The 12,968-nt window shown below is 45.5% G+C and overlaps 1 protein-coding gene across 1 annotated transcript in view; it reads left to right on the top strand.

Moving 5' to 3' along the window:
- Positions 1-12,229, top strand: part of LOC146345198 (sodium channel protein type 5 subunit alpha-like) — a 79,520-nt gene extending 67,291 nt beyond the window's left edge. Inside the window, exons 21-25 of the mRNA XM_084859833.1 lie at positions 418-474; positions 3,197-3,338; positions 4,331-4,431; positions 8,714-8,984; positions 11,061-12,229. Coding sequence (XP_084715959.1) covers positions 418-474; positions 3,197-3,338; positions 4,331-4,431; positions 8,714-8,984; positions 11,061-12,229 — 1,740 coding nt within the window. The remainder of the gene's footprint in view (positions 1-417; positions 475-3,196; positions 3,339-4,330; positions 4,432-8,713; positions 8,985-11,060) is intronic.
- The last annotated feature ends 739 nt before the right edge of the window (positions 12,230-12,968 follow it).

The following is a 12,968-nucleotide window of genomic DNA, read 5'->3' as shown; positions in this document are numbered from 1 at the left end:
AGTATCCATTTTTATGCACATTTTTCATGCGCATTTTTTCAAATGTATGCATGTTGTCAAATGCATTTTGAGTGCGGTCGGTGGATCACATTGCTAGCTCAGAAATGTATGAACTTTGACTGCAGATTGTGTCTGAGTCCATGTTTGGTCTGGAAGGAACAAACTGGGTAAATTCTGATCAAAAATGAACTGAAACAAATTTCTCATAATCCCCACACTTGAGTAAAAGGTAGCAAGCCAAATTCTCTGAGGTGCAGAAGAGTTTCTTGCACAGAGGGAGGTTTATTGTGCAAGAGAGTCATTAAGACAGGGGTAAAACTATTCCTCCCTTTGTGTCTATCTCTGTCAGAGAAATTAGGAAAAATCACTTACAGAACACTTTAATAACTTGGTGTGCTTTTATATATTTTTATCCAGGCTACATTTAAAGGCTGGATGAGCATTATGTATGCTGCAGTAGACTCACCTCGTAAAGTAAGCCATGAAAATGAACTTACAGTGTCTCTCCTTTTTTATATGTTTTGCTGCAAATTTGGGGGAGGGTTTACACTACTAACGTGTGTCATTTACACCTAACTATGCATCATTTGATGCTCTACGACGAACACAATTGGTTTCGTGCTATGTTTTGTACTGATTTTGCATTGTTCATCAAAATAAATTTCAATGGGCTGCCATTTTGTAATTTTTCAACATAGGTTTTTTAAACGCTTTGGGAGAAGTCTTAGGTCTCCTATTAGCATGGTTTCAAAATTTCATCAAAAATGGTTAAGCACTGTGATTGCAAGATCACTTTTCTACTGGCAAGGAGTTGGTGTCAGTTATCTGGGCTGCCACCCTTGATTTTTAGGGTCAAAGCTAAAATGTACTGCTTGGACACAGACAGATTTGGATTCAGCAGATTGAAATACATAAAACACTCAAGCAAACACATTCCCTACAAATCGCCTCAGAACAATTTCTCTGTTTAGGATACTGTATCCTTGTGCCATCTAGAACAGTAGAGTTGGAATTTGGCTGATGCAGTGGTGGCAGAGAGAGAAAATATACCTTTGCCACTGCCACCACTGCTGCAGAGGCCTACGAATGAGCTCTATGGTGTGCTGGGTCAGATTTACTGTGAGTTTTTCAGATTTTTGCCTCAAGCTGTCTCATTTCTCCAGCCTCCCAACTAAGTCCTACAATACAGGTGAGCAACACTGCCAATAGCCCTAGGCAGCCTCCCCATTCCTGAAATTAGCCAGGAGGCCAATAGATCCATCCTTCCTATCACCTCGTACAGCCCCAGCGCATGTAGGAATCCAACAGGCTCCATCGGGATCTGGTGGTGGCTCCTTTTAAATGCTCTTCTGCACTTTTGGAGTGGGTCAGCCGCATCCACGTGTGCCTTGATGAGGTAGTGTTTTGGCCATGCCAGTGGCTTTATTTCAATACACCCAATTACCAGATCACCAGCTTAGGTGCGGAACACTGAGTCCAGCAGATGACTTTTTATACATTCCCTGCCTGCGACTCTAAAATCAGTATCCATCTGTGTGGCTTCCATTTGTACAAATGGGACATTATGGCAATAAAATAATTGTTCTGTCCCAGGTGAGGGTCTCAGCTGGACAGGAGTGTAGCTGAGGTGGTAGGGCGGGGTGTCTGCTGGGCAGAAGTGTGTTCGTTACCACAAGATGTAGAGATGGCCACCAACTTGGACAACTTTAAAAGGCGATTTGGCAAATGCATGGAGGAGTAGGCTATCAACGCCTACTAGTCGTGATGGCTAAATATTATGTCCTGTATTAAGGCCAGTATGCCTCTACATGGCACTTGCCGGGAACATGAACAGGCATGTGCTGTTGCGCCCATGTGGGCTTCCCACAGGCATCTGGTTGGCCACTGTCTGAATAGAATGTTGGGCTAGATGGACCCTTTGTCTGATCAACCGTTACTCTTCTGAAGCTCTTAGGTTACGTTTGGGATCCAGTGAGGCAATGTCACGCGAGGTTCAGGTTTCAATGAGGTGAGGTCGAGCAAAGCAAAGGTCAGTTTCTGCTAAAACAAGGCAGGCAAACGAGCAGCCAGGTTCCATGAAGGTCAGTTCCAAGCAAAACAGGTAGCACCCTGGCTCCCTCCATGTGGAGCTCAGGCTGAAGAACCGTAGAATCAGCAGCAAGCAAACCCAGATGGAGCCTTAAATCAAGCGGCAGTTCCATTGGGGTGGTTGGCTCTGCTCTTCAGATGAAGGGCTTGGTCTGCTTTTGCACTGTTGACTCTGATAGCACAGGGGTGAGGGTGGAGCTGGACTGGAGTCCGTGGAGGCTGGTGGCTCTGATGTCAATGGGGCGCTGAATCCGCTCCAGGTTGCAGTCAGAGCCGGTCAGAACTCTAAAGGAACTCTCCAAGGTGCTGGACCTATTTGGGGGACAGGGTTCAGCACCTTAGATAGCCCCTTTAGAGTTCTGACCGGCTCTGACTGAAACCCGGAGTGGATTCAGCAACTCACTGACATCAGAGCCACCAGCCTCCACTGGTTGGAGTCCTCAGACACAAAGGATGGCAACTCAGTCTCCTGGGGCTGGAGAAGTGTGGGCCAAATCAACTCTTTTTGTACTGGACCTTCCAGGGCAGTGCGGATGACCAGGCCCAGTTCTGAGGGAGATTCCTTCTTGCCTTCTGAATCCACAGCCTCGTCCCCCAAAGATGGGGAGTCAAAAACTGGGCCATGACAATGATAATTGATCTGAAATTAAGAATTGGCAGGTCTTTTGTTCCTATTTGACCTTCTTTGGGATTAGGGTTCAGCACCTTGGATAGCTTCTGTAGAGTTCTGGCTGGTTCTGACTGAAAGCCCAAATTGATTTAAAGCCCCACCAAAATCTGAGCCACCAGCCTCCACTGCATACAGTGCTATCAAATGCCTTTTAAATTAGACCAGGTAATCCTCCTCTGACATCACAGCTTTGCTTCCTGGGTTACCCCAGCCACAGTTAGGATTCTCACTTTCCATCTGGGTCAGTTGCCGAGCCTCCTGTGAAGAGATGCCTGAGGTACTTTCTGGAGTCAACTATATTCCCTCCTAGGATAGATTCTGGATCGCTGTCTTAGAAATATATCTACCACTGATGCCAATATATTTTGTTCAATGGTAGCAGCAGAATCTTGTGATGGCCTTTTTAACTATGCGTCTTCCTTTTCTATCTTATTTCAGAGCGGTTCACAGACATGTTTTGAAAACAACGTATATGCATACCTTTATTTTGTGGCCTTCATCATATTTGGATCATTCTTCATGCTGAACCTCTTCATTGGAGTTGTTATCGACAATTTCAACCAACAAAGGAAAAAGATATGTACTCAGCATGGATAGACATAAGCACACGAGTTACACCGTCACTTTCACAAAGGGAATCTGCTTTCTGGATTGGAATTGTGCAAACTCTGGGGTCATTACAGTACTGTAATAAATTGCAGCTGGCAACATCCCCAGGGAAGATTAAGGGAGAGAGAAAGTGATAATCGGCACTTCACTGATTCTGCCCTGATTTTATTTCCTTAGCCTAAACCACAGGGCTAGCTTGCTGGAGGGGGCTCGGATTGGGTGGAGGTGTCCCTCCACCAGGGGAGAGGAACTCTTCCGATAGGGGGCTCCATCCACCCCAGCGGCCCTGTTCTGCCAGCGGAAAGCTCAGTGGGTGGAAAGCTGCTGGAGTTCCTTGCAGCTTGTCAGGACCAGTGTATATATGAGCAAAACTCAACAAAAATGGCTCTAGGGACTACATACACAGGTCCTGAGAAAGGGAATAAGAGTATCCATCTTGGAACCTGGAAAGCTCTGGTTCGTTCCTTGTCCTGCCACAATTATGGTACCCTATAGTTTTGGTCCTCTGTAATAATCCATTCTGTCACACAAATATTGTGGGATGGTTTTCATTTGAACTAAAGCTTATATTTTAGAAGGCTATCCGCCCACAGCCCTCAACATGCTGACTCCATCATTGTGGTTGCAGAAGCTAATGTTGTCAAGATTTTTACCTGTTAACTTCTGTTACCTGCTGGAAAGTACTTAATTGGTTTTGTACCAGTCAGTGCTTGTGTCTTGAACAGGTGGCCAATGAGTTGTATCCAACCCATGCATGAGCAGAGGTCTGCTCACACAACAGGCCCCCCCAACCCTCCAGAGCAAATCTGGGGCATACGCAGGGGGCTACGCAAGGGAGTGGGGAAACTGTCCTGCCAGTGGTTTCCTCCCACTGGTGGAACAACACTACTGGATACAAGCCAACATCTTCAGGCAGGAATATACATTTTAAATTTAATAGAAGTCTTATTTCCTTATACCTAGGTGGAGAACTCATTTTTTTGTCTGAGGAACAGAAGAAATACTACAATGCGCTGAAGAAACTTGGTTCCAAGAAACCACAGAAGACCATTCCACGGCCACTGGTAAGTGGTAAGACAGTTGCAAAGAGAACTGCGTTTCCTTGATTATTAATGTGAGTTGACAACTGACTTTGAAGGACCTTTGAAAAACAATAGTAAAACAAATTATTTAATGTAAAACAGTTTTGCATTTTCCTTGCATAGTCAGAATTGATTGCTTATTCCAACAGGCTTACTCTGCGTAAATTTGAATAAGTGGAAGCAGCATTCTACAAATTGTACAAATGTTGGGTTTACTGTTAGTAGTGAAGAAAAGGAGTCTGAGGCTCATTTCATTTGACGTCCTTGTAGGAAACATTGAAAATCAATGACTACTTACAGTCACTGAGACCCATAAATGTTAATTGATAGTGTTTAATGAGACTACATTAAAGCAAGCAGCCACCGAACTGATCTGTAGAATTTCTTAATAAAGGATTTCAGAAAAAATAGTTCTGAGAGCTCCCTGTTACATTACAGATTGGTGATAATTAGGAGTACAGATCAATTTAGAGCTTGGACATGTAATGTCCTTAACACCTTCATTAGGTATATTATAGTCCCTCTTCAGTCATGAATCCCTTTCCATAGGGTTTGAAAGTACATTTTGCTAGAAGGGGTTCAGTGCTCAAAAACCAGAGATCCAAGGACTGTTAGGCACTAGGGATGTCAGAGAATTCTGCCACAGACCCCAATGAGGCCGGATTCCAAGAATTCGGCCCCATTGGGGTCCGTGGTGGAATGGAGCACTCACCTCCGTGCCCCACTGGAATCCATCCAGGCCAGCTCCACGTGGTGATGCTGCAGAGCCGGCCACCAGCTCCGCAGTGCTGGCGATACAGCCAGCCGCCATTGCTGTGCCGTATCGCTGTGCTAAGGCGAGACGCCATTTGTGTCCTTGTTTTTTCACGCGATAGGCTATGCAAATATCTATGTAAAAATATAATTTGCGTAGCCTATCGCGTGAAAACAGGGATGCAAATGGCGTAGTGGATGCCATTTGCATCCGGACTTAGCACAGCAATATGGCACAGCAATGGCGGCCGGCCGTATTGCCAGTGCTGCGGAGCTGGCCGCCCGCTCCGCAGCATCACCACAGAGCAGAGCCAGCCTGGATGGATTCCGGGGGAGGGATGGATTGCTTTTCCCCCCTGCGGACCCCCCCACCCGGAACGGGGTAAGTGACCTGCCCATCCCTATTAGGCACCGAGGGACTCAAGACTGGGAACACTCTGGATCAGGCACTGGCTTCTTGCACTAGCAGGTGCATGAGTGTGTGGTGGCTGGGCAGATTCAGATGTTCTTGGAGGAAACTGATTATCTGGACCCATTTCAGTCAGCTTTCAGGCCAGGGTATGGCACTGAAATGGCCTTGGTTGCTCTGACTGATGACCTACTCTGGGTGAAAGACAGGGGGAGTGCTACCCTATTGATCCTCCTGGATCTCTCAGCGGCTTTTGATACCATTGATCATGGTATCTTACTGGATCAGCGCTGCGAGATGGGGGTTGGGCGCACTGTGTTACAGTGGTTCTGCTCCTACCTGCACGGCCGATTCCAGAGAGTGGTATTGAGGGATTTGTGTTCTACCCCATGGCTATTAAGCTGTGGGGTGCCACAAGGTTCTATTCCATCCCCCATGCTGTTAAACATCTATATTAAGCCATTGGGTGAGGTCATTAGGAATTTGGGGGTGGGCTGTCACCAGTATGCTGATGATGCTCAGCTCTACTTCTCCTTGTCGTTGGAGTCAGCTGGGGTGGTGAAGGTGCTAGACCAGTGCCTGGAGGCTGTAATGGGCTGGATGAGGGCCAATAGAGTGAAACTGAATCCTGACAAGATGGAAGTTCTGTAGATTGGTGGTGCACGAGTCCAGGAAATGGGTAAGCATCCTGTCCTGGATGGGTTGCATTCCCCCTGAAGGAGCAGGTGCGTAGCTTGGGAGTACTCCTAGATCCATTTCTGTCACTGGAGTCCCAGGAGGACTCCGTGTCCTGGAGTGCTTGGGGCCAGCTTCACCTGATCCACCAGCTACAGCCTTTCCTGGACAGGGATAACCTAGCCACAGTAGTGCACGTGCTGGTAACTTCCCAATTAGACTACTGCAATGCACTTTAGGTGGGGCTACCCTTGAAGACGACTTGGAAGTTGCAGCTAGTGCAAAATGCAGCAGCTAGACTGTTGACCAGAACATCTTGCAAAGATCACATAGCACCAGTCTTAAAGGAATTGCACTGGCTGCTGATCCACTTCCAGTCAGAATTCAAGCTGCTAGTGATTACATTTAAAGTCCTAAGTGGCTTGGACGCTCGAGGGAGCACCTCTCCCTATATATGCCTGCCCGAGGATTGAGATCTGTTGGAGGAGCCCTCCTCTGCATCCCACCAGAGTGAGACATACACTATGGTGGGATGTGGGAGAGGGCTTTTTCTGCTGTGGCACCTCGGTTGTGGAATGCCCTTCCCTTGGAGGCCCGATTGGCACAGACATTGGTCTCGTTTTGGCGCCAAGTTAAAACATGGCTTTCTACCAAAGCCTTTGAGGGCTAAATGCATCCCCTAAAGTAGCACACAATTTTACCTGTTTCATTGTTTTAGATTATGAATTGTTATTAGTTTGCTTAATGGTTTAATATTATTTTTAGCTGTTTAATTTATTTATTGTTTTATACTGTCTAAATTGATTTTACCTGTAGGCCACCCAGAGATCCTAATGATATAGGGTGGAATATAAATGTTTTATATAAATAATAAATAACAGTCCAGTCCAGCTAGGGGTTTGTCACAGCACTGCATGATTCTCCTGCCCTGAGAAGTCAGGGGATGCTAGAGGGGTAATGTGATGCTACTGAAAGATATAGGTGACCTGCTGATTTTCTTTGATCTGGGTAACTGGGCACAGAGGGAAGCCAAGTTGTCTTCCCTCTGCTCCTCTAGACTTCTGGCTTCTAGCCTGTCAACCTGCAACCTGCCATCTGGCTGCCTGCATCTGAGGTATCTCCTAGCTCTTGGTCTGACAAATTCATACCTGCCTGGAAGCCACACCATCTGACCTGAGAGCTTGTTCCTTAATCCCACTTGCATTGGTGTGAACTGCAGCTACTCAGTGGTAACTTTTCACAAGCTTCTATGCACCCTTCACTGTCGTTTCACAGCCAAAAGATGCCTCTAAGGCAAGGGTGGGCAAGCCAGGGCCCTCCAGTTGATTCCCAACTCCCAGCAGGCCAAGACAGCATGGCCAATGGTCAGGGATGATGGAAGCTGGAGACCAACATCTGGGTGGACACAGGTTGTCCAACCCATCTCTAGGGCTAAGGCCTGGTGAACCTTGGACCAAGCGGTCTTTTAGGCTGGGGCCAGCACACACTCACTGCCTATGTCCACATGACATTAACCCATGTTATCCAGGTTATGAGAAGACACAGCAGGAGCAAACAAGGTAGGTAATGCCAGACATGCTTGTGTAACTCAAGAAACAATTAAGGTGCAATCCTATGCATGTTTAGACAGAAAAAGTCCTCCAACTCCCAGCATTCCCCAGCCAGCCATGTTTTTTCTGTCTAAACATGCATAAGATTGCACCCTTAATAATGCAAACTAGATATCTCAAGCAAGTGGACCAAGCCACGGGCTTCATGTGAAACAGGTACCTACATGTCTATATGTGCCTATGGGAAAATGACTCCTCAACCCTGCGTACTGTGACCAAGCAGAAACCTGTCCCCTGTGCTTCTGAAAAGAGAAACTGTCTGGTTCCCTAGCAAAAGACTCCCTCAGCCGACACACGCCCCTGCCGATTCTTTTATGCCCTGCCAATTCTGTGGTGTAAGCGGCCACCACCATTTATGCAACATCCGTTTTGTGCTTCTGGGGCAACCCCAAATGAGTGGAAACACTCGTTTCTGGAAGGTGGCAGGTTGGTGGAACTCACATGAGGGAGCTCCGCCAACCTGCCTCCTTCCAGAAACGAGCATCTCTGCTCATTTCAGGGCTTCCTCTGGGAAGCGTTAAACCTTGCTTGTGTAAGCAGGGCCTGCTTGCATAACAGAATCGGCAGGACACACTGCTTGCAGAAGGGGGGAGTTGGCGGGGTGGAAGGGAATCGGCGGGCATATGCGCACGTTGGATTCTGCCCTAGTTGCCTCAGAGAAAGGGGGAAATAATTAGTGAGTGAAAAGAATTGACTGTCACTTCAGCATTGCTTTTGAATCCCTCAGTAATGCCAATGCTTGCTTGCTTGCTTGCTTTCTTTCTTTCTTTCTTTCTTTCTTTCTTTCTTTCTTTCTTTCTTTCTTTCTTTCTCACAGAACAAGTACCAAGGCTTACTTTTTGACACTGTAAACAAGAAAGCATTTGATATTTTCATTATAAGTCTCATCCTCTTAAATGTGGTGATAATGGCAGTGGAACATGAAGACCAAGACCTTGGAACCAAGAACTTTCTTGAAATAATCAACTTCGTATTTGTCGGCATCTTTACTGGAGAATGCATCATGAAAATGTTGGCTTTGAGGCTATATTTCTTAAAAGACAGCTGGAACATATTTGATTTTGTGGTCGTGATTCTTTCAATACTTAGTAAGTAAAAGGGAAAAAAAGCTCATGTGTAATCATGTAATCTTTTGTCAATGCTAAGCAGATGCAAAGTGAGGTTGGGTCCTGCATAGCTAAGAAGCGTCCTCCTCTCCTATATTCTGGGTATCTAGACATCTGCGTGGTTTCAAGAACGCCATGGAATGTAGAATATAGCCTGAGGAACAGGTACTCTGATCCAGCAAAGGGAATCTGCCATGGAGACAGGCTTCTTCTCATAGATCCACTTGCTGAATTGGACGCTGTGTAGTTGTGAAAGAGTAAAACTGAGCACAGTGGGGGCTGGTGGCTCCTATTTTGCTGTGGCTGTGATTCTGTTCTGGGTTTCAGTCAGAACCAGCCAGAAGTCTAAAGGAGCTATCCAAGGTGCTGGACCCTGTCCCCAAGACAGGTCCAGCACCTTGCATAGCTCCTTTAGACTTCTGGCTGGTTCTGACTGAAACCCAGAATGGATGCACAGCCCCACCAAAATCTGAGCCACCGGCCTCCACTGATTGTGCGCTCAGTGCTACAGGTGCAGTTATCTCTGCTGTACCAGGCTCCACACAGCATCTCCCAGGGCATTGAAACAGCCTGCTTTGATAGCATGGATCACCAGGGTACACTGTGCAAAAATATTGATTTATAATATTAATAATATTAATATTAATATGATAATATTAAACATACCAGCCTAAGGGTGCAATCCTCTGCATGTTTAGACAGGAAAACGTCCTGCAATTCCCAGCATTCCCCAGCCAACATGGCTGGCTGGGGAATGCTGGCAATTGTAGGACTTTTTTTGTCCAAATGCATAGAATTGCACCGTAAGTCATTTTTCAATGGAATGAGAATTTCATAACATGCTGCAAGTCAAAGACTCCGTTCTCCTTCTGTAGAAGACACCTTCAGAAGAAGCCTTGCGTGAGTTACTCCCCCGAGTTGCTCCAGTAGGTGCGCCCATTTAAATGACTTTGGCTATGGCCTTCTCAAGTGGATGGAGCCTCTTATTTTATTTTATTTATTTATTTCATTTCTATACCGCCCAGTAGCCGAAGCTCTCTGGGCGGTTCACAAAACTGGAAGAGTAGCCTCTTCCAGTTCAGATCCCATCTACTCAAAAGCATCATGGCTTCATTGGAGCCCCATTCTTGGATTAATTTTTAGAGCACCAGGCTAGTTCTTTCTCTCCATCCCTCTGCTCTATTAAATACAAGAAAGGAATAAGGACATAAGGAGAGCTGTGCTAGATCAGACCAAAGTTCTACCTGGTCTTGCATTCTGTTCCCTCAGTGGCCAGTCAGATTTATTTTTTTATTTATTCATTCATTTTTTGGGTATTTATAATCTAGAGATGATTTCCTCCCTTGCCTACAGGAAGTCCACAAGCAGGACATGAGAGTGATAGCCCCCTTCTGCTTATGTACTCTAGTAATTGGTGTACATAGGCCACTGTCTCTGATACTGGAGGCAATATATAGCTGTCATGACTAGTAGCCATTGATAGCCTTATCCTCTATGAATTTGTCTAATTCCCTTTTAAAGCCGTCCAAGTTGGTGGCCGTCACTACATCTTGCAGTAGTGAATTCCATAGTTTCACTATCCACTGTGTGAAGAAGTACTTCCTTTAATCTGTCCTGAACCTCCCACCAATCAGCTTCATGGGATGACCTCAGGTTCTAGTATTATGCATGGTATGGAGAAACTGTCCACTTCATGTATAATTTTATACACCTCTATCATGTCCCCCTTTACTGGCTTTTTTCCTAAGCTAAAGAGCCACAAATGTAACATTTCCTCATAGGGAGTTGCTCCAGCCCAATTATCATTTTGGTTGCCCTTTTCTGCATTTGACCCATCCTTCCTCATTCTCCCACCACTTCCATTGTAGCCAATAACAACAACAACAACAACAACAACAACAACAATAATAAAGGTTTCTGGCAGGAATTCTAGATAGCTATTCAAATAGGAGTTACGTTAGCATATTCCAGTGACATAATTAAATATTTAAATTAAGTTTAGCTTAAATTAGAAGTTAAATTGCATTGTTAATGGATTTCTAAACTTATTTCTCACAGGTTCTGCAGCTTCACAGCTTCGACAAAGTTTCGATTTCCCCCCCACGATCCTAAGAGTCATTCGAGTGGCCCGGGTTAGCCGACTCCTACGACTCATCAGAGGGGCCAGAGGGCTTCGTACCCTTCTTTTTGCACTGCTGATGTCACTTCCTGCTCTCACCAACATTGGGCTCCTCCTTTTTCTCATCATGTTTATTTATGCCATTTTTGGTATGACTAACTTGGCCTGCGCCAGTTGGAAGGACGGGATTGACAGCATTTTCAACTTCCAGACGTTTGGCAGCAGTATGCTTTGCCTCTTCCAGATTACAACCTCTGCGGGCTGGGATAAACTTCTCGATCCAATGCTGAGCCATTATAACACCTCCTGTGCTCCCAATTTAAATGTAAGCTCCTCACAGTCACAGCCAAAAGGTCCCTGTGTAAACCAGGGTGTGGCAATTGCTTATTTTGTGAGCTACCTCATTATATCCTTCCTCATTGTTGTTAACATGTACATTGCTGTCATCATAGAGAACTTGAATGTGGCCACTGAAGAAAGCACAGAGCCTCTAGGGGATGATGATTTTGAAATTTTTTACGAGATTTGGGCAAAATTTGATCCCCAAGCAACTCAGTTTATTTCTTACTCAGCACTTTCAGACTTTGCTGATTCTCTGGCAGAACCCTTACGTATACCCAAACCAAACAAACAGCAGTTGATAGCAATGGACCTTCCAATGGTCAATGGAAATAAGATCCACTGCTTGGATATTTTGTTTGCTTTTACCAAAAGGGTGCTGGGAGAATCTGGCGAAATGGACTCACTGGAAAGCGAGATAGAGAAAAGATATCCAGAGAAGATTGCCTATGAACCCATAGTAACAACTCTCAAGCGGCAACAGGATGAATCTGCTAAAGTTATCCAGAGGGCTTTCAGGAGGTTTCTCTTTCAGCGTACAATGAAAGAAGCCTGTCAGGAAACTACTCCGAGTAGCCCCTTGGAGCGCATATCTGAGGAGGAAAGTGCCTCTGTACTCGGGCTGAGTGAAAATGAAGACAGTCAGTCACATAGTTCCCAGAGCCTCTCTTCTGTCTGTATTCCTCCTTCTTATAGTAATGTTGTAGGCACCACTGATGACATTCCTCAAGGAAAGGTCACAGATAGCCGTAGCGATGACATCAAGTGATTTACAGCATATGTGTCCGCTTAATGCTCCACAAAAGGACTAAAGAGCGCAACTAGAGGACTATCAATAATTGTTAATGGAAAAAAGACTTGTCCTTTTTTTGGCTTCACTTTATGAACTGATGGGTTTTAGCATACTACATTAGGCATCCTATATTCATTAAAACTAGAGAGGGCACAGAAAGAGCAATTAAGAATGGCTGTTGGGAACTGTCCTAAAATATGACCTATTGACTTGCTTCCCTGTCTCTTTATCTCTGAATGCTACCTAGGTAACCTCCCACATATTCAAAAATATCTTCTGGATCTGGAAAGAGAGCCCAGCTGCCTAGAATAGCCTAGCCTCAAGCCCTGGGTTACTACTGGTGTAATTTGAGGAGAAGAAACTGTCAGATCTTTGCAGCTGAGGATAAGATAAAGGTGACCTGTAGCCAGCAAAAACTGGTTTCCTAATTGCTCAGATAAGCTAGCACCCCTGACCTGGAAGTTTTTGTAGGGGTCACAGAGTATCACCTGACCTGTTCTGGCCTGTGGCTGGTCTCTCTCCAGTTCCCCTCTTTGGCTAGAGCTCACTGGTGATTCATGGGCTGAATCCCTGTGTGGCATCTCTTAGGTCATCACTTCAAGGTCTGCTGTGTGTTCAAGTCTTTCAGATCTTTGTGGGCCAATCTGATTAGGGGAAAAAGCCTCCCTGTGGATTCTAATTAGTTTTTATTAAATATATCAGGGTTGCCCTGTCT

This window comes from Heloderma suspectum, chromosome 5 (assembly GCF_057233095.1).
Source record: "Heloderma suspectum isolate Gila_16-S chromosome 5, 16-S_ref, whole genome shotgun sequence".
NCBI classification, from domain to species: Eukaryota; Metazoa; Chordata; class Lepidosauria; order Squamata; family Helodermatidae; genus Heloderma; species Heloderma suspectum.
Note: the sequence above shows the minus strand (reverse complement) of the source record. Positions and strands in the feature narration are given on the sequence as shown.